We start from the raw sequence: 23,566 nt of genomic DNA on the forward strand, positions 1-23,566 counted from the left end.
AGCCAAAGGAGGTGGAGTTTCAATATACATTAAAGACATACACACCTCCAGGCTGGTCAAACAGTATGACGCACAGGAGACAGTCCAGGTGCAGTTAACCATTGACAAGACCCCTATTCAAATCATAGCTACCTACTTGCCCCCAAATCTGACTCAAGATGTCCAATGCGCCTATTTTGGATCTGTTCGAATCTATCAAGATTCAACCATTTACCCTGATTCTGTGTGACTTTAACTTCCAAAACATATACTGGAAGAACTATTCATGCCAGAACACAAATGCCCAGAGATTCCTTGATTTTGTCAATGCAAATGCCTTGGAACAGCTAGTCAATACACCCACAAGGGGTGATAATAGCTTGGACTTGGTATTAACCAGTATGAGTAATCATTGCAGCATCCCTTTAGTATCATCCTCCCTGGTAAGATCCAACCACAAAGCGGTCACTTTCGAAGTCATCATCTCCCCCAACCCACCTCTAGCTAGGATCAGACATAAAAACTTCTCCAAAGCTGACTACAGCCTCCTGAGGGATGGTATAAACAGCTTCACAGCCCTATCCCCCTCTGTAGAAACTGGCACCAATATCCAAAACTACACCAAAGCACTATATGAGTATTTATATAGACTCATGGGATCAGGAATACCAGACAGGACAAGTCATCCTCCGCAAGGATGAGTAATCCTGTCTGGTGGACATCTGCAATGAATAAACTCTATAACAAATGGGAAAAATTGCTGTCCTGGACCAAGAAGGAGCAGATGTCCAACTGGAAGCAATGTCTCCTTAGCCTGAACAAGCAAATAAGAGCATTAGTGAAATCCTCCAAAGCAAACTGAGTCCAAATTGCCCACATCTACTAGAGACAATCATAAGGCCTTCTTCACATATGTCTGCAACCTCAAAGGAAGCACCCAGATTTGTTCAGAACTGGTGGTCAAGGACACCACATATACAAATGCCGAAGATACAGGAAACTTGCTGGCTGACAGATTCAGCGAAAACTTTCACTCCTGTCCCCCCCATCAGTAAATCAGGACATCCCCAGTACCTGCCCCCTTCCCCTTATATCTAGAGAACATGTCATCACTGCTCTCTCAAAGGCAAAAAATACAGCCTCCATGAGACCCAATAACATCCCAGGCTGCATCCTACGTGAACTCAGGCAGGAACTTGCAGCACCATTAGGCACCCTATTCAACCAAAGCCTGAGTACTGGCTTCACCCCAGCTGAGTGGAGGACAGCCACTGTCATCCCTTTACACAAAGGTGGAGTGTCCACCGATCCAGGAAATTATAGACCCATCAGCCTAACTAGCCTGATCTGCAAGGCCATGGAATGGATTATCATAGACCTCATTAACAAGGACATTGGCAACCTCCAAACACTTGATTCTACACAGCTTGGCTTCATCAAGGGGAGGTCATGTCTGCCAAATTTGGTCAACTTCTTTGAGACAGTCACCAAAGCCATGGATGAGGGGAAGATGGTGCACACCGCCTACCTTGACCTCGCCAAAGCCTTTGACACTATTCCCCACTCAGGCATAATAGATGAACTCTCTCAACTAGGCATCAATCCATATGTTACTAGATGGGAAGGAAACTGGCTCACTGATAGAACCCACCTAGTCAAGATAGGGGAAGCCACCTCAAGCAGTAGACCTGTAACAAGCTGCGTACCCCAAGGTTCGGTCTTGGGGCCTCTGTTATTTGGGATATACTTTTCTGAGGTGTAGGCCAAAACCAGTGGGCTATGGCTGAACAAGTTTGCAGATGACTGCAAACTGGGTGCTGTCATTAATTCCCCTAGTGATGTGGAGTGAACATCCTCCAAGAGGGTCTCACTCAGACAAATGACTGGTGCCAGAAACATGGCCTCAAGCTGAATACCAAAAAATGCATCATCATCCCCTTTGGGAAGAGTGACGTCCCCCACAAATTATCACATTAATAACAACATCCTAAGCACTCAATCAGTCATGAGAGATTTGGCACCCAGGCTGAGAGCAGCCTGACTTTTGACCATCATGTTGCTTCTGTGGTACGGAACGCTTTCTACATGGCCCACCTCATAAGTAAGGGTATCTCATCCAGGGACAAGGAGGTCATAACATCCGTGTATTCTTCCCTTATAAGGCCAATTATTGAGTACAGCGCACCTTTTGGCATGTACCTCACAAAGCACATGCAGCAGCTGGAGACACCACAGAGGTTCCTTACCAGGAGAATCCAGGGCCGCAAACATCTACCATACACAGATAGGCTAAAAGCCCTATCCATACCTCTCAACCTCTTAGAGCAAGTAATCTGGACAAAGCCAAAAAGATGAGGGGACAAAGGCCCAAAAAAAGGGATAATTTTTAAATACTCCTGTTACAAGCTTAGAAAATAGACAGAATAACAGGTTTTGCATTAGCATGGATTTTTCTGAAGGATATGAAGTCTGAAACTCAAATGTATGTTATTATTTTCTGACTTAAATCATCAATAATTTGCCAATGATTTGCTAGAAACCACAATTTTATGAAAAATGTATCAAAAACATGAGGCAAAAATCTGGACATTCTGGGAAAATCTGTACAGTTGAAAGATAGGGCATCCCTCTACTCAGTTTCATACAGACTCCTCAGCGGTGACCTCTGTCTGGCATACAAGGTGATCATGGACCCCACCTTGATGGGACTGCTGCATATCAGCAAGTTAAGCTCCACTCGAGTAACCCGCATGTGCAGCCTCAATCTGGTCTGTGACATCAACAAGACTTGTTGGCAGGGCAGATTTGTGTAGCACAGACTCCCTCATCTATGGAATAGACTCCCTCTCCACATCAAGCAGAGTACTTCTTTACCCCTTTTTAAGAGCAACCTGGATAACTGGATGGAAAACGGAAAATATACGCCTGGGATTCTACCCATGTCCCTGCTAGACACTGGCATTGGGTGCATATTTGTCTAAGCATGGGCTAAACTCTTGGCTAGGCTTATAAGGGCCTCAGGGCCAATAGCCTAGTAAGCTTCTATGATCCTATGACATCTATAAAAATCAGGAACAGCTGGCAAGCGTGCTACATGAACAAAAATGATTCCTCAATGAACACCCACGAAATGACATTTTAATGAATTATCCCAGTAATGATTTTTTTTAGAATAAGAGACAGCCCACGTTACAAAGGAAAGCCAGACATCAAGTCTTAGGGGTTCCAAATACACCTCCAGACAATAACCAGTGTTAATTCTTATAAAAGTATTTAATCCTCCCCTGCCATGGAATTTTAACTGAAGGAAATGACCCCCTATACCGAACACTTTAGAGGAATTCCATACAGAATTTCTGAACCTACCACCACATACCTTCTTTGTAATTTCATATGCCTAAAGTCAGTCTCCAAGGAATTAACTTTTTAAAATGAATGTGGGTACCTTGTTTCACACACTGTTTCAGTCCTTGCTAAGGTCTCAAAGTGGTCAATCTAGTTTATAAAGAACTGCAGTCCAATCAAGAGGAAGCTCAGGTCTCCAAAACTCTATACATTTGGCCGTTTATCAAGATGGAAGCTTCTAAATGTGTCTCAGTGAATCAGCTTCACTTTTCTAGTTAACTCTGCAAAGACTCATGATTACCAATCTCTTCAAGAACTCCAGCAGTCTAGACACCAACAGTAAATTGTCCTGCACTACAACTGTCTAACTCAGTTCTGTGATCAAGTTCCTAGACAGTTTTCTCTATGTGGCACTTGCATGTCCTAACTGGGAATGTACAGGTTTTTATCACAGTTTCCAGTTTCTTCCCAAATTCCAAAGGTGAAATGCTACACAGCTAAGAAATACAGATTAAAATCTTGGATACTATACGGTTTGCTTCCACTGTTTTCAAGGAGCATAATGCTACTTGATTAGGTAACTATCCCGTGTACAATATTTAAGATATGCTTGTATTGAGTATTCTTGCGTACAGCTCTCTGTTTTACTAACTGCAAGTGTACGTCTGACACACATCTGTTTGCCATGTCAGATTTATCATGTGCATTACTGCCCAGTTTATGGTTGAAATTCTTCTTGGTAGGTTCAGCCATAGTCAACCAATGAGTGAATTAACAAACACATAAAATCTCTGTGAATCATGCAATATATTCTCTGAGACTGACGTTTATTAACTTGTTTCATTTTATTTCTTGTAATTTTTAACTTTAAAAATGAGTTTCTTTATCCCACTGTCTGCACTCAAGACTGACCTTGACAACTACATGAAAATGACTCAATAATCTATATGCCAGATGAAAGAAGAGTGTGAGAAACAGCTATGTGCTCAAGCAATCCTCCCAACTATCCTAACTAGTGTACCATCATCTCTTCTTACTATTTTGATCATGGCAGATATTCTATGCAACAGTGTTAATTTCTGATTCTTTAACAGTAGGCTTTCTTACAGCCATCTACTTCATCCACCTGTTTGCTTTACATGTGTTAGTGTAAAGCATTATTCGTATACACTATACTTTAAATTCCTTGCTTTGCAGCTATTTCTCCCTGTGGGTCCAGCCCTGTAGCTTCCAGTTCCAGCTAGCAATGAGTGGCACACTGGTACACAAACCTCAACTCTCTGCAGCACCTGTATCAGCTACTACATGACTTGTGTTATACAGTATACGTTGCCATGACCTACTCTACCTTCTCCCCTGAGGAACAAAATCACAAGCTGCACAAGCATGAAATGTGAATTGCAAAATTCATATGTATGAAATTAACTGATAAAGTATATCCCGATATCCCTAAATGTGAACAAGTACCTTTTCGTTCCTTATACCTCCTTACTATTCTTTCTTCACTTCCGTACTTCTGTCTTATTTCTATCAAATTCTCTTCTCTGACTTTCTCTCTAAATATAACATAAACCTGTTTTTCCCTCACTTTATATTGCAATCCCTGTTTGCATTAGACTAACTTACCTTTAACTTCTCTATAAACAGTTTAAAAATTCTATAAACATTAAATAACTGTCATATAACATATTGATTCTTAACCAGTGTTTATATTATCACTAATTTATTATAATTATTCAAACTGTAGGTGTTTTTGATTTATTTTTGAAGACTGTAAAATTATTGTTCTTAAAATGTTCTCTCCATGCCTCTGCTGAAAATGAGCTTTTACCCACTCGGACTTTTCTGGTAATCAAATGTTAATAAATAAAATAAATAAATGTCTTTTCAGTCACAGCAGTCTATGATACTACAAAACCCTTCCATGTGAAGAGGGAACACCATTAAAATGAAACACAAAAATAAAAAAAACATCTCCAGATCTGTTTTGTGTAAGTGTCAATGAAATCTACATACCACTGTCTTCCTGTACTCACCAGGCCTACTCACTTCCTCATATCTTATTTATTTTTATTTTACACTGGTTGACCGGGAACATCCAACTAGGACAGAGCCTATTTTCAGTGGAGGCTTGGGAAGAAATGCTCCAAACGCATGTCTTTGGAATATGGGAGGAAACAGGAGTACCCCGAGGAAACCCACGCAAACGCAGGGAGAACATGCAGACTCCGCACAGAAGGCTTCCCAGCTGAGAATCAAATGGGAGAACCTCTTGCTGTGAGGCGACAATGTTACCTGCTGCACCACTGAGTCACCCGGTACACATCTCTATCAATCATGCTTTCTCAATCCTCAAAACAGGACTATGGGACTCACTTTCAAATGAAATTTATAACATCCCTGACTACAACAGATACAGAGGAAAGACTACTAAACTTCTTAGAAAACACGGCCATGCATACCTAGCTATAGCAAATTCAGAGAAAAGCTACCTCCTAGAAAGAACAGACACATATACCTGCTTCAATACACCCAGAACTTAACATTAACCTAACATTCCTGCTGCCACCTCTGTCATGCCACACCTTGGCTTCTGTCCTCTTTTTGTTACTAAGTCACTCATCCTTCTCTTTCTCTCTCTCTCTGTTAATCATTAGGAACTGTAAATACTGTCTAAAGGAAAATTCCCTGCTAAGACTATAGTGTGAACAAGGAATGTTGAATTCCAAATCTATACATAAGTTTATACTGTACATGTTTTTGAAAATAATTGTCATTTCACTACAACTGTTAACAGAAGTTCTTTTCTCTGTTTAGGTTATGTACTATGCGTGTTTTTTTATATATATAATTATGTATTCATATTGAACTGTGTTATTCACTTAAGCTTATTGGGCGGCCACGGTGGTGCAGCGGTTAGCGTTGCCACCTCACAGCAAGAGGTTCTCCTGTTCAATCCTCGGCTGGGGTGCCTTCTCTGCGGAGTCTGCATGTCCTCTCTGTGGTCGTATGGGTTTCCTCCAGGTGCTCCAGTTTCCTCCCACATCCCAAGGACATGCTGTAGGTGGACTGGACGCACTAAAGTGGCCCTAGGCGAGAGTGCGTGCGTGTGCCTCCTGTGGAAGGTTGGGCACAGGGCTGGCACCTCGACACTATAAAACTCCACTGCCAATCATGAGCGGACAGGTGATCCGCTGTGGCAACTTCTAACCAGGAAAAGCCAAAAGAAGAAGAAGAATTCACTTAAGCTTATTATAACAGTTCTTTAGTCTATTATTATAAATATAAAACTTCCTTCTTTCTCAATTCTATTTTAACTCTGGCTTTATATGAAATGGGTCCATTTCCTCAATTAAAAAATATACAAAAATGTGATATTATAGAAGAGTTTAATTCAGTAATTTCCCTAATGTACAGTGTTTAGTCTTTTTCTCTTTTAATGTCCAACTATTTACACTGACCACATGAAGTCCGTGTCTTGTTACTAGGCAAGCACAACTGACTAAAATCATGCTGAGAGCTGCCTACAGAGAAATGTACACAATACCCACTTTTTATGTAGTTCCTGAGAGCTGTGATATCAAGACTACCATTTGACAGAGTGGTACTTTACATGCAGAACACATGGAGGCTGCAGCTATCTTGACTCCAACTAAATGAACAAAAGTGCGGTTTATTCTCCTCCTAACTTCAAATAATGCCCAAATTTCCCCATAAAAGCTAGAGGAAAAGAACGGTTCACCAGGAAGATATTCACTCACAAATCTCATGTCTGATATTTCAAAAGTTCTCCTTAACTGAGAACTATCAGAGGGAGGGAAAGAGAAAAGGAGGATGAATTAATGTGTGTTTATATGTGGCTGATGCACTGAGAACACTGTAAAGTTTAAATGCCACCTCAGCATTTTTTTCTTCAGATCATAAAACACAATACCACTTTTAATCAAGATGCAAGTGGATAGGTTTAAGCAAAAGAGGGAGTGGAGTGCACAAAGCATAAAAAGACAGAAACGCTGGCAGGAAAAATACTTTGTGCAGAAAGGGCTGAGGAGAGCTACAGCTCAAGGTCACAGTTAAAAGGTTTTTTTTTCTTTTTCACTGAACGAAGTGGAAACACCTACCACAGCAAATGAATGAGTCCATCTTCCTTCCTTTCGATTTGTTAGTACAAGAGATCACAGCAAATGCTTTCCTGAGCACATCTCATAAATCAAAACAACAGCAATGGGCATATCAGGGAAAGAGGCACAGAAAAACAAAACTAACTAGCAGTGTTCAAATATAGGTTGCCCCTCCACCACTTCTATATGCAAATGCATTGGCTGCCTTCTTGCAGCATGTAGCATATTTACTATTACTGCAGCTTTTAGAGTCTGAACCTGGTGTCAAATATTAAAAAAAGATTTAAAGTGACAGTATCACAGCTAGCAAGCCACTAAAACGCCTCTGTATTCCCGGTTATAAACATATTTTAGAGCTTTTTTTCTGAACACTTGTGATTTCTTATGCAACAAAGGCACAGATTCTAAGAAGGCAACAGATAAAATGTCATTCATTTTTATGAAGGGGGGACAAAGCAAAAGCATGAATTACAATGAAAGGGTAAGCAGCTTACACTGCATATTGAACTCATATATACATACACTCCACATAGTCAAAATTTTGTTTTCAAAAAGACAACCATCCTCCCCTCTGGCCAAGCAGATGACCTAAGGAAGGTACATTTTTATATGCATCTTACAGCTGTAATTTCAAGAAATGTAATACATATTCTGACTTAAGTGCCACTTGATACTATGTATTTGTTTTAGATCGTTTTCCTTTAGTGCCTGCTGAAAATGGGTTCTGTCCAGTACAATCACCTTAGTTCACAAAAATAAAGGAATAAATACTACCCTACACCATCAGTGGACATATACATGTGTGCCATTTTTGGCAGCATTTTTATACTCTGCTTGACACAAGAACATGCCATCAAACTGCACACATGTATTACTCAGGACTTCATCAGTCTTATCAACAAACTTCTGCTGCACCTCTTGGTTACACCTGTACTCCAACACAAACTGCATAATGCTTTATTTAAAAGCATTGTTTTCTGAAAATAAATAAATCTAACTAATTTGTCACAAGATCCATATAAAATGATCAAGGAATTATTGACACACCCTCACATTTTGTTTCTTTATATGAAGTGAGCCCATTCTAATCTGTCCTATAAGGATCCTGAAATGGTCTCTACGTTTTTCTCATCTACCTTTCTATGAAGTACCACATCTCTAACCATGCCCTTCAAGAAGGACACATTATGTTTGAACAGGCCTTACCAGTCATAAGTGCATAGCAACTTCCTTAGCTCTCCTCTGGACACCCCCACACCCCCATACTCTTCCTTCCTGACATAGATATTTAAATCATCCTGCTGCACTGCCAGTTAAATCCTACACTGGAAGCTTAACACCACATCTGCATCACCTCTAAACCTACTCAAACACATACTCTGTTTAAAGACACTGAATAAAACAAACAATAAATAAACCACACAAGATAATGGGCCTCAAACATGCAAATTATGTAAACATCTAAAAAATATATCTGTTGCATCTTCAGTGCAGACAGAGATGTAATGGGAATAGAACACAAGACTGCAGTCACATTATTTTAGATGTCCCTGGCCCTTGTGAACATGTTCATGTATACTGTTTGACTGTTCAAGTCACAGGGGAAAACATCCATGTTAATCTGCCCACTTACCAGGTTAACAAATGAGTAAACATAGTCTAGCAATCAGTCTTAAGGGGTAACCATCTGCCAAAATAGGAATGTTCTGCTTCTTGTCCTGGATTCTCCTTGCTTGTTTCAGAATTTAACTTATCACTGAGACAGTCCACAGATCAACTGTACCCCTCAAAACACTTGTTATATCAAGGGATACAATAGTCAAACTAGACCATGTTAACAAAAGAAAAGTAGTACGCTTCCATACTCAACCAGTACAAATGGTATGCACTTTCTGTATCAAAACACTTGTAAAAGCAAGAACAGGATCTGCCACTCCATTAGATCAAGAACTGTAAACCACCAGTTAAACACCATAATAATAATAATAACAAATTATTACACAATTTTAACCACAGGGAAGATCAGCTCTAGTCAGCAAGCTCAATGAATACATTTGACTACTTTCTACTGCTTCTAATAGCACTTCCAGAAAACAGTGCCCTCAGCAATATAACAGGGACACATCTCAAATTAAAAATAAAACAAGTATGGAGGATTGGAGTCTGGTCCTCCAACTCTGTTCCGATTTCTAACTATACTATCCAAGAGCAGCTGCTACATTCTGCAACCCAAAACACAGTATTCACAAGTCCTCATAACTGGGAGGGGCAGAATCTGGGGACCCAACTCCCACTTATGCGGATCATATTTCTGAAAACACTAAAACCCACTATTTTTTTTAATTAAATCAGCTCCATCCCTTGTACAGAAAGATAACATCACGTCGCATCCTCCTCCACAGCAAAGCTCTTTATTATGAATGAAAATGCTACTGCTTTTATCAGCAGAACAGCGAATAACCCTTTTTTTATTTCTTGGCTAATGACTGTTTTACAGTTGCAGATATCACTTGCAAATGTCATTCACATCTGTTGCTTATTCACTGTGATACCGGATTTTCCAAAATTATTTCCTACACTTCCAACGAAATGTCCCCACAGGGCACTGTTGAATTCTGGCTCAAACAATGACAGCAGAGACAAACTCCTTGCCAATAAGAGGTGATATAACTGGATGCAGTATCTACTTAAAAGAATAAAAGCAGTGTTTCTGACGCTTGTCATTTCATGAAAGAAAACTGGTAAACTTAAACCAGGATTACACTACTAGACTTAAATGATAAAGAACTGTAACAATGCAAAGCTGCATTGTTCTTGTCACCTAGCACTGCAGGTATCATTTCATAGTTACAGTGAGATGACGGACTGATACTAAATGAAATTTCTTTGTCTGCTCATAATACTTCAAAATCTATACACAAAAAGGAAATCTCCTTAATGCTGCCAAATTTTTACACCAGCCTTTCAGACTGTGGTGGTAACATGACTGTATGAAATAATGGTATTGCAAAAGATTCCTGTAAATATTATGAAATTGTTCTAAAATATTACTGTCCTTAATGTCGCTTTTCTTCTCCCCTTTAGGGTTCATAAAGGTCAACAAAGAGGACTGCATAGGCAGGCTACACATCAAACTTATTCATTCACAAATTCTGCATGGAAGAAAACAACTATTCAATTTAACACCATGTCACACTTTTGTTTCCTATCCTCATCCAAATTAGAGATTACTAAAAAATATAAGCCAAGCAAAATGGACTATAGTTTTCCTTTCAGCACCATGCATGAAAAGATGGACCAAGATGTCCTTAATGTCGCTTTTCTTCTCCCCTTTAGGGTTCATAAAGGTCAACAAAGAGGACTACATAGGCAGGCTACACATCAAACTTATTCATTCACAAATTCTGCATGGAAGAAAACAACTATTCACTTTAACACCATGTCACACTTTTGTTTCCTATCCTCATCCAAATTAGAGATTACTAAAAAATATAAGCCAAGCAAAATGGACTATAGTTTTCCTTTCAGCACCATGCATGAAAAGATGGACCAAGATGAATGGATGAATGCTAAGATCAAGCGACTATGTGTTTTGTTACCCTCATCCTCATCTTGGAGAAAAGTGCATTTCTGTGAAAACATTAGATTTTACTAAGGGAAATATATGTGCGTTTTTTTTTTTTTTTTTTTGCTAACGTAACATACTACAGTGAACACTTTTCAAACGTAAGTTTTTCTCTAGAATACTAATAAAGAATATATCAAATGACAATCCAGTTAACAAAGGCACCTTTAACTGTTAATTCTATTTCCTTACAGGTCTACAACCAACTACTATTTAGCAAAACATACCAACACCACCAAAGGCTACTAGAAGAAGAAAAAAAGCATATAAGCATCATGCTATCATCGATGTTTATAAAATTACATTTCAAAGCAATGAAATTCGTAGTCTGTAGGTATTCTTTATTACTCTAAACACCAAGCCAGTGAAGAAGGGGTTAAATGGGCATTCTTCAAAAGCTAAGAGCACCTGCCTAGATTTAATACTGCTGTGACACAGCTGTTTCAGAGGCCAACGCTCTCTGTCTGCGGAGATTCCTACTACAAGTGCTTCTGAAGTTTCCAGCAGGTTGGAGAAGTGAGCTCTTAACTTTGGCCCCAGCAATGACATGCATCATTTCAGAAAGAGTATCAAACTTACCCCTTGAATTGTTCCCTCATTGCTGCAAATATCTCGCGTTTCTTTGCCACGGCACAGAGTCGTACAGTTATGCCAGCTACCAATAGACAGAGGCAGTTCAATCAGAGCTGAGCAAATGCAGCTCATACTGTGGAGCAAGCAGCAGCCGAGCACTGCGTGCACAATAGGGAGGGAGGCTGCGGGCCAGACAGGGCGGAGCCATAGTGCTTCGGGCCCTCCCCCACCTATTGAACCTGAAAACTAAGACCTCTTCAAGAATGCGGAGCAGTAAAGAGACGGACAATACGAGTTTAAGGTGGAGCTTAAGCTACATTCTCTCTTGGGTAAAGCCGAATGATAAATAAAGGTGTATAATCTGCCTGTAAAGATGACCCCGCTCCAGTACAGCTACTGTGCTTTCATGAATTCGTCTGTTTGTGAAAAGAACCGTGCTTTGGCATCTTAAGCTGTTGGCTAGCGTCTACTTGCGTACACCTCTAAAAGCATAGAGCTCACACTCGTACTTCGGGAGTTGTCTAATCCGTTTTATCTTTTACCAAGTAAAGGATGTTCTAATACAAAGCCGTAAAGAAATGCAACAATTAAACGATACTTTCCTAGTCCCACTCCTGATGTTAAGGACCTTTTATTGCTGCAGACTATGTGAGACACTTGTAGAAAGTAGGTAACATTGCTTATATGCATGCGTCCACGAGTGGTAAATATAATTTGAAATGCACCCACGATGCATTAGTAAGGTAACATTATTAAATGCACATACGACACATTAATAGGTGACATTACTTCAAATGCATCCACGAGACGTAGTAGATAACATTACTTGCAATGCATCCACGAGACATTAGTATGTAACATTAGTTGAAATACGTCCACGAGCTATGAGTGGGTAACATTACTTGAAGTGCACATATGAGGCATTAGTAGATAACATTACTTGAAATGCCACCACGAAGCATTAGTAGGTAACATTACTTGAAATGCATGCGCAAAGCATTTTGTTGTAGCGCACGCCAGGAGCATGCACAGCTTGTTGAGCTGTTTCCCAAAATTACTTTGTATGCAACACTTGTTTTGCTGTTTCATTACTACAGCTCAGCTATAACTCAGTCTCTTACATAATTTCTGATAGAGAATAATCTTGGATTTTTGTTTTCGTACAGCAGTTTCCCAAGAGGTATGTGTAATGTGGCCGCACACATTAATTTCGGCCATTGGAATCCATCTGGCTGGGATTCATAAAACAGCAGTTTACCTGAATTCTAAGGAGAAGCTGTTTTGCTTATATTATTGTCCCTTCGACAGTGAAACAGCTCAGGAATGCAGTTAATTTCAGGAGCTTCAGAATCATATTACCTACACTGTAACAATCGGATCAGTCTGTCTGTTTACGGTTAACATTAATTGATAAACAGTGATTACACTGCTATGCATTTTTATATCTGCACACTAACTGAATTTCCCGACGAATGCAGCACTGCTATGAAATGAAACTGTAGATTTTATACCTGGCACTCAAAACAGATAATTATATGGATTTGATAAGAACATGTTCAATTTCTGTAACATAAGGGACTACAAACCGTAGTCATTAGGACCGCTCGGTATTCCCATGGTTACACTGCAGCTATACCTCCCCTAAACAACCTAAATTTACTTATTCGTTAAGCGAAGTGCCCCAAAGAAGACCCCTTTTCCACACAGTCCGAGGAATACAATTAAACTGCAGCAGTAATAATAATAATAACCACCACCACCTATGGGATTACAGATGTGTGCCGAGGCTGTGGTTATTGGCTGGAGTGGTTGCTAGGTCAAATACCTTACTATCAACACAAGTTATTCTTTACTGCTGACAGACTATAATATAGTTACTAAATAATTCCCTGACTATTAGAATCTAAGCCGAATTCTAGGTGCAGTATGCGAAAATAGAAATGTGGTTTGTAGGAGCAATTTCAAAATCTGTATTCTTTCTGTCCAGTGCCTGGGTATAAGCGTAGGAATATCTTATCGGAGGAGCAATAACTAACTTTCCAAGGTGTAATGGATACCACCTAGAGGCAGTCAATTGTTTGCTGATAATGTGAGTTATAAGCATTTCACTTACCCCTGCATAGATGCAGTAATAACTCAAAAGATAGGTGTCTGTATCAACAAAGCAGTATGGAAAAGGATGACATTGATTGGCACCACACGTATGGCACTATTGTGACGACTGAACAAAGAGACACTGGTGGATGAGTAAATCCTTTTGATTCACCCCCCCCCCCCCAAAAAAAAAAAACATGTCAAAATAACCACAAACAAACAATTTTGTGCACTATAAAGTAGTAGTGTTAAAAGTTTATTTTTTATTTGTGGCAGTAAACAACTTTCTGTCTTTTCCTTCTATAGCATTGACTAATGACAGTGTTTCTGTGAAATCCTCTGTATCCCTGTGGACACCCCTCCTGTTTACCCCAGCACTCTCCTGTTATTGGTGGTGGTGGTTGTGATTTGTTGTGATGTTTGTAGCAAACCTCCTGATTAAATAGTTTTTTTGTTTTATGTACATTAATATACAAAATGCTTTTAACAGTGAAGTCAGATCCCTTCCTCTTCCTTGAAAGGTCCCACCCCTCCTTTTTCTTCCTGGATGAAACAAGTCAAATGGACAAGAGTCACTCGCTCTAGGGATCTCATCCTAGCTTGTGACATTAACAGAACATGCTGGAGATACATATGTCTCCCAGAGACTTAAGCTTCTCTGGGATGGACTTCCTATTCATATAAAACAGAGCTCCTCACTGACCGTATTCAAAAGCAACCTAGATAATTGGATGGGGGATTGCAAATTCGCCCCTGGGGTGGCATCCATGTCCCTCATGGACAGGGTTAACCAGTGTTGATCACAGACCCTCTCTGTTCAAAAATTTGTTCTGCAAACTACCCAAAAAGAGTAAATGGGGATACCTGCGATTAACATGGCTAGGGTCTAGGGCCGCTAGCCTAGTAACCTCCTATGAACCTATGATCCTTTATAAGCCAAACAGAGGAAATGACTGTAGCCATGCATTTATAGCCAGTAAGCAAACAGAATCATAAACAGCCAGTTGTAAACAGACCAGTCACTTATGCAAAAGACAAAAGATCTGGATCGTAACCTGTTCACTAATCTATTCATATAGGCTAGTACAAATAAAGCCTCCAGTCTTTCTCACTTTTGTTGTTTCAGAGCAATCCTCCAATCTTTTCCTTATGCTGGTTGCTAATTCACTGTTCAGCCTGTATGCTAGGCTGGTTACAAAGCTATCCATTGAACTTAATAACATAGGCTTGTTTTCCAGTCAATTATCCAATCGTTTTAACCTAGGCCATTCTCTATCTTACCCTTCTACGTTTCAACTTGGATCAGATTACATGTGGTGGCTTGTGGCTAGCTGTTCTCTATGCTGAGTATCCCAGCCATGAACTGATGAGAACGCTTAATGTTGTAAATGTTCAGATTCTGCCTACTGCAGTGTCCATACCTCTCAACCTCTTAACACAAGAAAACTGGACAAAACGTAAAATAATGGGAGGAAAAAGGCCTGAAAACAGGGATATACTTTAAATATTGTGCTTATACATTTAGAAAGTAGCTAGAATAACATTATTTGTGTCGGCATGCATTTTCTGAAGGATATGAAGCGAGAAACTCAAATGATGTCATTATTAAGTGACTTCAATCCTCAGTGACTTTTCAGAAAACCACAAATTTTATACGGAACTGACCAAAAATATGAGACAAAAATCTGGACATTTGTGAAAATCTGGACAGATGAGACGCATGTCAGTGTCCAAGCTGTGTCTCCTCCATAAGCCATACCCATCTCCTACTCTTATAATCTGAGCTTTCAGCAACCTATCCCAAATATCTAAGGATTACCAATTAACATACAAAGTAAAAACACTTTAATGAACTAAAAAAGCCAACTTCAGCCCAGATGATAATTTAAATCATACAGCTTCTCATTTTTGATGTTATTTATTTATTTTTATTTATTTATTGACATTTGTTTACCGGGAAAGTCCACTGAGCCCATTTTCAGTGGAGGCCAGGGGAGAAAAGCTCCAGAGAACATACATCAAGTACAAAAACAATACAATACAAGCTCCAGGGAATAGGCATAAAATACAAAGTAAAACAACAACAAAAAAACATAATTTTACATAAGAGGAAATATCTTCAAAATTACATATACTTGTTGGAAAATCAATAGAGAGAAAAAATTCATGTTATGAAGCATGATTCAATACAGAATGTAATACAAAACATACTACTACGGAGTTTAGCAGTGGGGAGTATGGGTTGTTATGTTTGACAGAAAAAGGAGAGAAAGAATGGCATTTTATTTGGACAAAAGAGGGAAATCAAGGAACTAAGGACAATTATAAGGGCATAGAGGTTAAATGATGAAGGCAAAGAGGAGGGGAGAGAGAAGTGGGGTAGTCTGAGCAGGAGGTATATGTGCGTCAATGAAGGTTGGTGGACAGTCATGCAGAGCAGGAGAAGGAGGTTAGGTAAGGTAAAGGGGGAGTAGAAAATGGGGAAAGAAAGGAGGGGAGAGAGGAGGAAGGTAGGTTAGGTAAGGTAAAGAGATAGTGGATACCAAGAGAGAAGACTGGGGGAAGGAGTAAAAACAGAAGAGAGGAGGGGATGTAGGTGAAGTGTTTATATGTGAGTTTAAAAGAACTGAGATAATGAGAAACTGAGCTGGCAAGATGGAGTTTACGTTATGTAATGGCAGAGGAAGAAAATGAGCAGTTATAAATCTGCTTGGAAGATAAGTGACTATGCAGTGGACATTTGAAAATAGAAGGTCTTGGTTGAAGGCGTAAAACTGCAGGAAGATTATTCCAAGTTTTGGAAGTTGTCCAGGAATCTAATAATTGACCTGCAGGTAGTTTGGGTTTATGTATTTGAAGAAAGTATTGGTGTTCAGAGCGTAGGGGGCAAGCTGGAATATACAGGCAGAAGAGAGACCTGAGTGCTGGAGGGTACTGAGGATTGTATATAAGGTTATGAGAGAGTGTAAGCTGAAGGAGGAGAAGGTAATGGGGAACTGCATAGGTGTGTACTAGGCTAATGGCTCTGGGGCCTTTACAAGCACAGCCCATAGAAGTGCCCTGGCATTGTGCCACCCATCGTTAGTTCCCAGTGCCTCTATCGAGTAGAGCGATTGGAGTGATCCCCAGGGTGAACTTTCTATTTCCCATCCACTCATCAAGATTTCTCTTGAAGAGAGCTAGTGAGGTGCTCTGCTTGACATGTATAGGAAGTCTATTCCACAGCATTGGCAGTCTCTGTGTTATGAACCTGTCCTTCCAGCATGTTCTGTTGATTGTGGTAATGAGATTGAGGTCTCTGGAGCATGTGGTGCGGAGGGATTGGGATTTCTTTAGATGTAGCATTTCTAACAGAGCTGAGTCAGACATGGATTTGTAAGTCAAGCAGAGATTGCCTGTTGGTAGACGATATGAAACAGAGCTCTAGGGATCTCATCCTAGCTTGTGACATTAACAGAACATGCTGGAGATACATATGTCTCCCAGAGACTTAAGCTTCTCTGGGATGGACGTCCTATGCATATAAAACAGAGCTCCTCACTGACCGTATTCAAAAGCAACCTAGATAATTGGATGGGGGATTGCAAATTCACCCCTGGGGTGGCATCCATGTCCCTCATGGACAGGGTTAACCAGTGTTGATCACAGACCCTCTCTGTTCAAAAATGTGTTCTGCAAACTACCCAAAAAGAGTAAATGGGGATACCTGCGATTAACATGGCTAGGGTCTAGGGCTGCTAGCCTAGTAACCTCCTATGAACCTATGATCCTTTATAAGCCAAACAGAGGAAATGACTGTAGCCATGCATTTATAGCCAGTAAGCAAACAGAATCATAAACAGCCAGTTGTAAACAGACCAGTCACTTATGCAAAAGACAAAAGATCTGGATCGTAACCTGTTCACTAATCTATTCATATAGGCTAGTACAAATAAAGCCTCCAGTCTTTCTCACTTTTGTTGTTTCAGAGCAATCCTCCAATCTTTTCCTTATGCTAGTTGCTAATTCACTGTTCAGCCTGTACGCTAGGCTAGTTACAAAGCTATCCATTGAACTTAATAACATAGGCTTGTTTTCCAGTCAGTTATCCAATCGTTTTAACCTAGGCCATTCTCTATCTTACCCTTCTACGTTTCAACTTGGATCAGATTACATGTGTTGGCTTGTGGCTAGCTGTTCTCTATGCTGAGTATCCCAGCCATGAACTGATGAGAACGCTTAATGTTGTAAATGTTCAGATTCTGCCTACTGCAGTGTCCATACCTCTCAACCTCTTAACACAAGAAAACTGGACAAAACGTAAAATAATGGAAGGAAAAAGGCCTGAAAACAGGGATATACTTTAAATATTGTGCTTATAAATTTAGAAAGTAGCTAGAATAACATTATTTGTGTCGGCATGCATTTTCTGAAGGATATGAAGTGAGAAACTCAAATGTATGTCATTATTAAGTGACTTCAATCCTCAGTGACTTTTCAGAAAACCACAAATTTTATACAGAACTGACCAAAAATATGAGACAAAAATCTGGACATTTGTGAAAATCTGGACAGCTGAGACGCATGTCAGTGTCCAAGCTGTGTCTCCTCCATAAGCCATACCCATCTCCTACTCTTATAATCTGAGCTTTCAGCAACCTATCCCAAATATCTAAGGATTACCAATTAACATACAAAGTAAAAACACTTTAATGAACTAAAAAAGCCAACTTCAACATTTGGCTTAAGTATTGGTGTCATTCAAAGGGGATCCAATGCCTGTCAGCTTGGGATGATATGCACGACAAGCCACGATGCTTTGCTAGGGACAGCTTGCACATGTCACCCCTGGGCTTTCGGATATTGGCAAAGGCTCTTGCTACCCCCCATAGTGCCTTTTTTAGGCAAGGCTCAAAAGACAAACCCACCTCCATAGGTATCACAAGGGATAAGAAACTAAGAGTAATGCTACTCAACGCTAGAAGTCTAAACCTCAAGATGCACACACTCAAAACTCTCCTTAGCATGGAGAACATCGATATCTGTGCAGTAACAGAAACCTGGTTCAGGACTCCTGAGAGCACCCCAGCACTACCAGGTTATACCTAATACCATGCTTTTCGGCCCCAAAACTTGGACCGAACCACAAAAGGAGGGGGAGTATCGATATTCATCAAAGATACCCACACCTCCAGTTTGGTGGCAAAGCATGAAGCATCAGAGACTATCCATGTGCAACTAACAGTGGGTAAAATGGCCTTCCAGTTTATAGCCTGCTGCAGACCACCCTCCCAAACCCAGGAACCCCACTCGGCCTTCCTGAAAACACTGGAAAATATGAAGGTCTCTCCGAACACCATTATATTGGGCGACTTCAACTACCCAAACATAGATTGGGAGCATTACTCTAGCTCCAACACTCTTGCCCAAAGGTTCCTAGAACTCATAAACTCAAATGCTATGGAACAACTTGTTACCACTCCCACAAGAGGGGAAAACATACTGGACCTGATCATCACCAACATGGGGACTCTATGCTCCAGACCAGAAGTGTATCCCTCACTGGTAAGATCAGACCATAAACTGATCTCACTGGATATTCACATCCCAACCCCACCCCTTGCCCAGAAAACCACAGTGAAAAACTTCTCTAAAGCAAATTTCACACTCCTCAAAACTGAGGTGGAATCCTTCAAAGCCCCCGGGCCTGTGGAAAATACGGCCCAGACTGCAGAATCCTTTATAAATGCATTCTATGAACACCTTCAGGAATGCATGGATCATGCAATCCCAAATAAAACCAAGACCCAATCCTCCAAAGGCAGATGACCTGTCTGGTGGACCCCAGCCATAAACAAACTATACAACAGAAGGAGGAAGCTACTACATGATAGAGCAAAATCCCAAAAAGGGAAGGCATTTCTGATCAGTATTAGCAAAAAACTAAAGGCACTCATAAAATCGTCAAAGGCCAGCTTCGAGAGAAAAATTGCACAGGACACTAAGGATAATCACAAGGCTTTCTTTAGTTATGTTAGGAACCTGGGTGGGAATTCCCAGATATGCTGAGAATTAGTCCAAAATGACAAAAAATACACTGATCCCACAGACATTGCCAACATCCTAGCTAACAGGTTCAGCGCAAACTTCTCTCCAGCCCCCTCCACACCAAAAGGGCAAATATCTATCCCGGCAGAGTGCTGCCACCCTGACATCTCAGATGCTCAGGTGGGAGCCGCCCTCTCCAAAGCAAAAAACACAGCATCAATGGGACCAGACGGTGTCCCAGGCTGCATCCTACATGAACTCCAAGAAGAGCTAAACCCAAACATAAAACTACTGTTCAATCTCAGCCTTACTATATGTACCCAAAGAGTGGCGTACAGCAACAGTGGTCCCTCTCCACGAAGGTGGTGCCTCAACGGACCCTGGAAACTATCGCCCCATAAGCCTGACTAGCTTGGTCTGCAAAGCTATGGAAAGGATCATCATGGACCTCATAAATAAAGATATTGGGGACCTACAGACACTGGATCCTACCCAGTTCGGCTTTGTTAAGGGCAGATCCTGCCTCTTAAACCTGGTTGACTTCTTTGAAACAGTCACCAAGGCCATTGACGAAGGGAAGGTGGTCCACACAGCCTATCTGGACCTCAAAAGCCTTCGATACAATACCCCACTCGGCATTATAGATAAGCTCACCAGCTTAAATATAAACCCCTATGTCACTAGATGGGTTGCAAACTGGCTCAAGGACAGAACCCACATGGTTAGAATTGCTGGAGCCATGTCAGACTCCAAACCAGTTACAAGTGGCATCCCACAAGGCTCAGTCCTGGGACCTCTCTTGTTTGGTATATATTTCTCGGAGGTACAGGCCAACACGGAAGGACTGTGGCTGACCAAGTTCGCAGATGATTGCAAACTGGGCCCTATAATCGACTCTCCAGCCGACACAAGCATCCTCCAAAAGGGCCTCATAGAAACAGACAACTGGTGCCAGAGCCATGGCCTCAAGCTAAACGCCAAAAGTGTATAGTCATCCCCTTTGGCAAAACAAAGTGCCCACAAATTACCACATAGGTGGTAATCCATTAAGTACAGAAGAAGTAATTAGGGACCTGGGGACCCAAGTTGATAGCAATCTCTCATTTGACAACCACGTGGCCAAAGTGGTTAGAAAAACATTTTATATAGCCCACCTAATCATGAAGGGATTCACATCTAGATTAGGGAGGTCATTGTGCCTCTTTACTCATCCCTCATCAGGCCCATAATCGAGTACAATGCCCCTTTTGGGATGTACCTTACCAAACACCTGCAGCAACTGGAAAGACCCCAAAAGTACCTCACCAAGAGGATCAAAGGGCTCAAACAGATGCCATATGCTGCCCGGTTAAAGAAACTCCAGTTCTACTCAGTGGCATACCGCCTGCTCAGAGGTGACCTGTGCCTGACATATAAGGCCATGTCCAACCCGAATTAAGGGACATGCTGCACCTCAAAAATCCAAATCCCATCGAGCTACACGCTCGAGAGACTTGAACCTCAGCACTGAAATAAATAGGACATGCTGGAGGGACAGATTCATAACCCAGAGGCTCCCTTCACTCTGGAATAAAATCCCAGTCCAGGTTAGGCAGAGTCCCTCATTGATTCTCTTCAAGAGGAGTCTTGATGAGTGGATGGGAGATCATAGGTTTACTCCGGTTATCACTTCTATGTCATTGTTAGACAGAGGCACAGTATACTAACCTCGAAAAAGGGCATAGCAAAATAAATTTAAAATGGGTGGCGAAAGCCAAACATACTCTGGCTAGGCTTATAAATTCCCTAGGGCAGATAGCCTAGTATGAACCTATGAACCTATGAACTTATGAAGTTCAGCCCAGATGATAATTTAAATCATACAACTTCTCATTTTTGATGTTATTTATTTATTTTTATTTAATTATTGACATTTGTTTACCGGGAAAGTCCACTGAGCCCATTTTCAGTGGAGGCCAGGGGAGAAAAGCTCCAGAGAACATGCATCAAGTACAAAAACAATACAATACAAGCTCCAGGGAATAGGCATAAAATACAAAGTAAAACAACAACAAAAAAACATAATTTTACATAAGAGGAAATATCTTCAAAATTACATATACTTGTTGGAAAATCAATAGAGGAAAAAAATTCATGTTATGAAGCATGATTCAATACAGAATGTAATACAAAACATACTACTACGGAGTTTAGCAGTGGGGAGTATGGGTTGTTATGTTTGACAGAAAAAGGAGAGAAAGAATGGCATTTTATTTGGACAAAAGAGGGAAATCAAGGAACTAAGGACTATAAGGGCGTAGAGGTTAAATGATGAAGGCAAAGAGGAGGGGAGAGAGAAGTGGGGTAGTCTGAGCAGGAGGTATATGTGCGTCAATGAAGGTTGGTGGACAGTCATGCAGAGCAGGAGAAGGAGGTTAGGTAAGGTAAAGGGGGAGTAGAAAATGGGGAAAGAAAGGAGGGGAGAGAGGAGGAAGGTAGGTTAGGTAAGGTAAAGAGATAGTGGATACCAAGAGAGAAGACTGGGGGAAGGAGTAAAAACAGAAGAGAGGAGGGGATGTAGGTGAAGTGTTCATATGTGAGTTTAAAAGAACTGAGATTATGAGAAACTGAGCTGGCAAGATGGAGTTTACGTTACGTAATGGCAGAGGAAGAAAATGAGCAGTTATAAATCTGCTTGGAAGATAAGTGACTATGCAGCGGACGTTTGAAAATAGGAGGTCTTGGGTGAAGGCGTAAAACTGCAGGAAGATTATTCCAAGTTTTGGAAGTTGTCCAGGAATCTAATAATTGACCTGCAGGTAGTTTGGGTTTATGTATTTGAAGAAAGTATTGGTGTTCAGAGCATAGGGGGCAAGCTGGAATATACAGGCAGAAGAGAGAACTGAGTGCTGGAGGGTACTGAGGATTGTATAAGTTTATGAGAGAGTGTAAGCTGAAGGAGGAGAAGGTAATGGGGAACTGCATAGGTGTGTACTAGGCTAATGGCTCTGGGGCCTTTACAAGCACAGCCCATAGAAGTGCCCTGGCATTGTGCCACCCATCGTTAGTTCCCAGTGCCTCTATCAAGTACAGCCACTGGAGTGATCCCCAGGGTGAACTTTCTATTTCCCATCCACTCATCAAGATTTCTCTTGAAGAGGGCTAGTGAGGTTCTCTGCTTGACATGTATAGGAAGTCTATTCCACAGCATTGGCAGTCTCTGTGTTATGAACCTGTCCTTCCAGCATGTTCTGTTGATTGTGGTAATGAGATTGAGGTCTCTGGAGCATGTGGTGCGGAGGGATTGGGATTTCTTTAGATGGAGTTGTTCAGTCTAACTAAACAGGAGGTAAATTTATCTGTAATATAGATTGAAACACCACCTCCTTTGGTTTTCACATGTTCATTTTGCAGTCTAAAGGTGTGGAAGGCATTGTAGCCTTGCAAGGCCGGGATACTCTCTGAGGCCTTGAACCAGGTTTCTGTGACTGCACAGATATCTAAATCTTCTAGTCATAGAAGTGATTCCAGGGAGTGCAGTTTTTGGTTTAAGCTCCTAGCATTTAGCAGCATGACCCTTATTTTGTTTTGATTGGTTAATTTCATGTTGGTAATGTTGTTTTCGAGACCTTAACTAAAAAGGCACTATGAGGGAGGCAAGAGCCTTTGCCAGCTGGGTACACTCTGTCTCTGGCAAAGCAGCGAGGTTTGTCAACTATGACTTTCCAGGCTGACAGGAACTATATCACCTTTGAATGGCACCAAATACTGAGCCAGTTATTGAAATCAATAATTTTTTGTTTATACTGTGGCATCATTTAAG

General features: G+C 40.8%; 1 protein-coding gene across 10 annotated transcripts in view; it reads right to left on the minus strand.

Annotated features, from left to right (window-relative positions):
- Positions 1-23,566, minus strand: part of DMD (dystrophin) — a 9,298,038-nt gene that overhangs the window by 897,040 nt on the left and 8,377,432 nt on the right. Inside the window, exon 1 of one of the 10 annotated variants that reach the window (XM_044072404.1) lies at positions 11,650-11,815. The exons of the other annotated variants lie outside the window; for them this stretch is intronic. Within the exon in view, the coding sequence (XP_043928339.1) occupies positions 11,650-11,669 (20 nt within the window). The 5' untranslated portion in view covers positions 11,670-11,815. Of the gene's footprint in view, positions 1-11,649; positions 11,816-23,566 lie in introns of those variants that run through there. 10 annotated transcript variants of the gene reach the window in all.

This window comes from Protopterus annectens, chromosome 5.part0 (assembly GCF_019279795.1).
Source record: "Protopterus annectens isolate FY-2018-M chromosome 5.part0, PAN1.0, whole genome shotgun sequence".
In the NCBI taxonomy this organism is placed as follows: Eukaryota; Metazoa; Chordata; order Ceratodontiformes; family Protopteridae; genus Protopterus; species Protopterus annectens.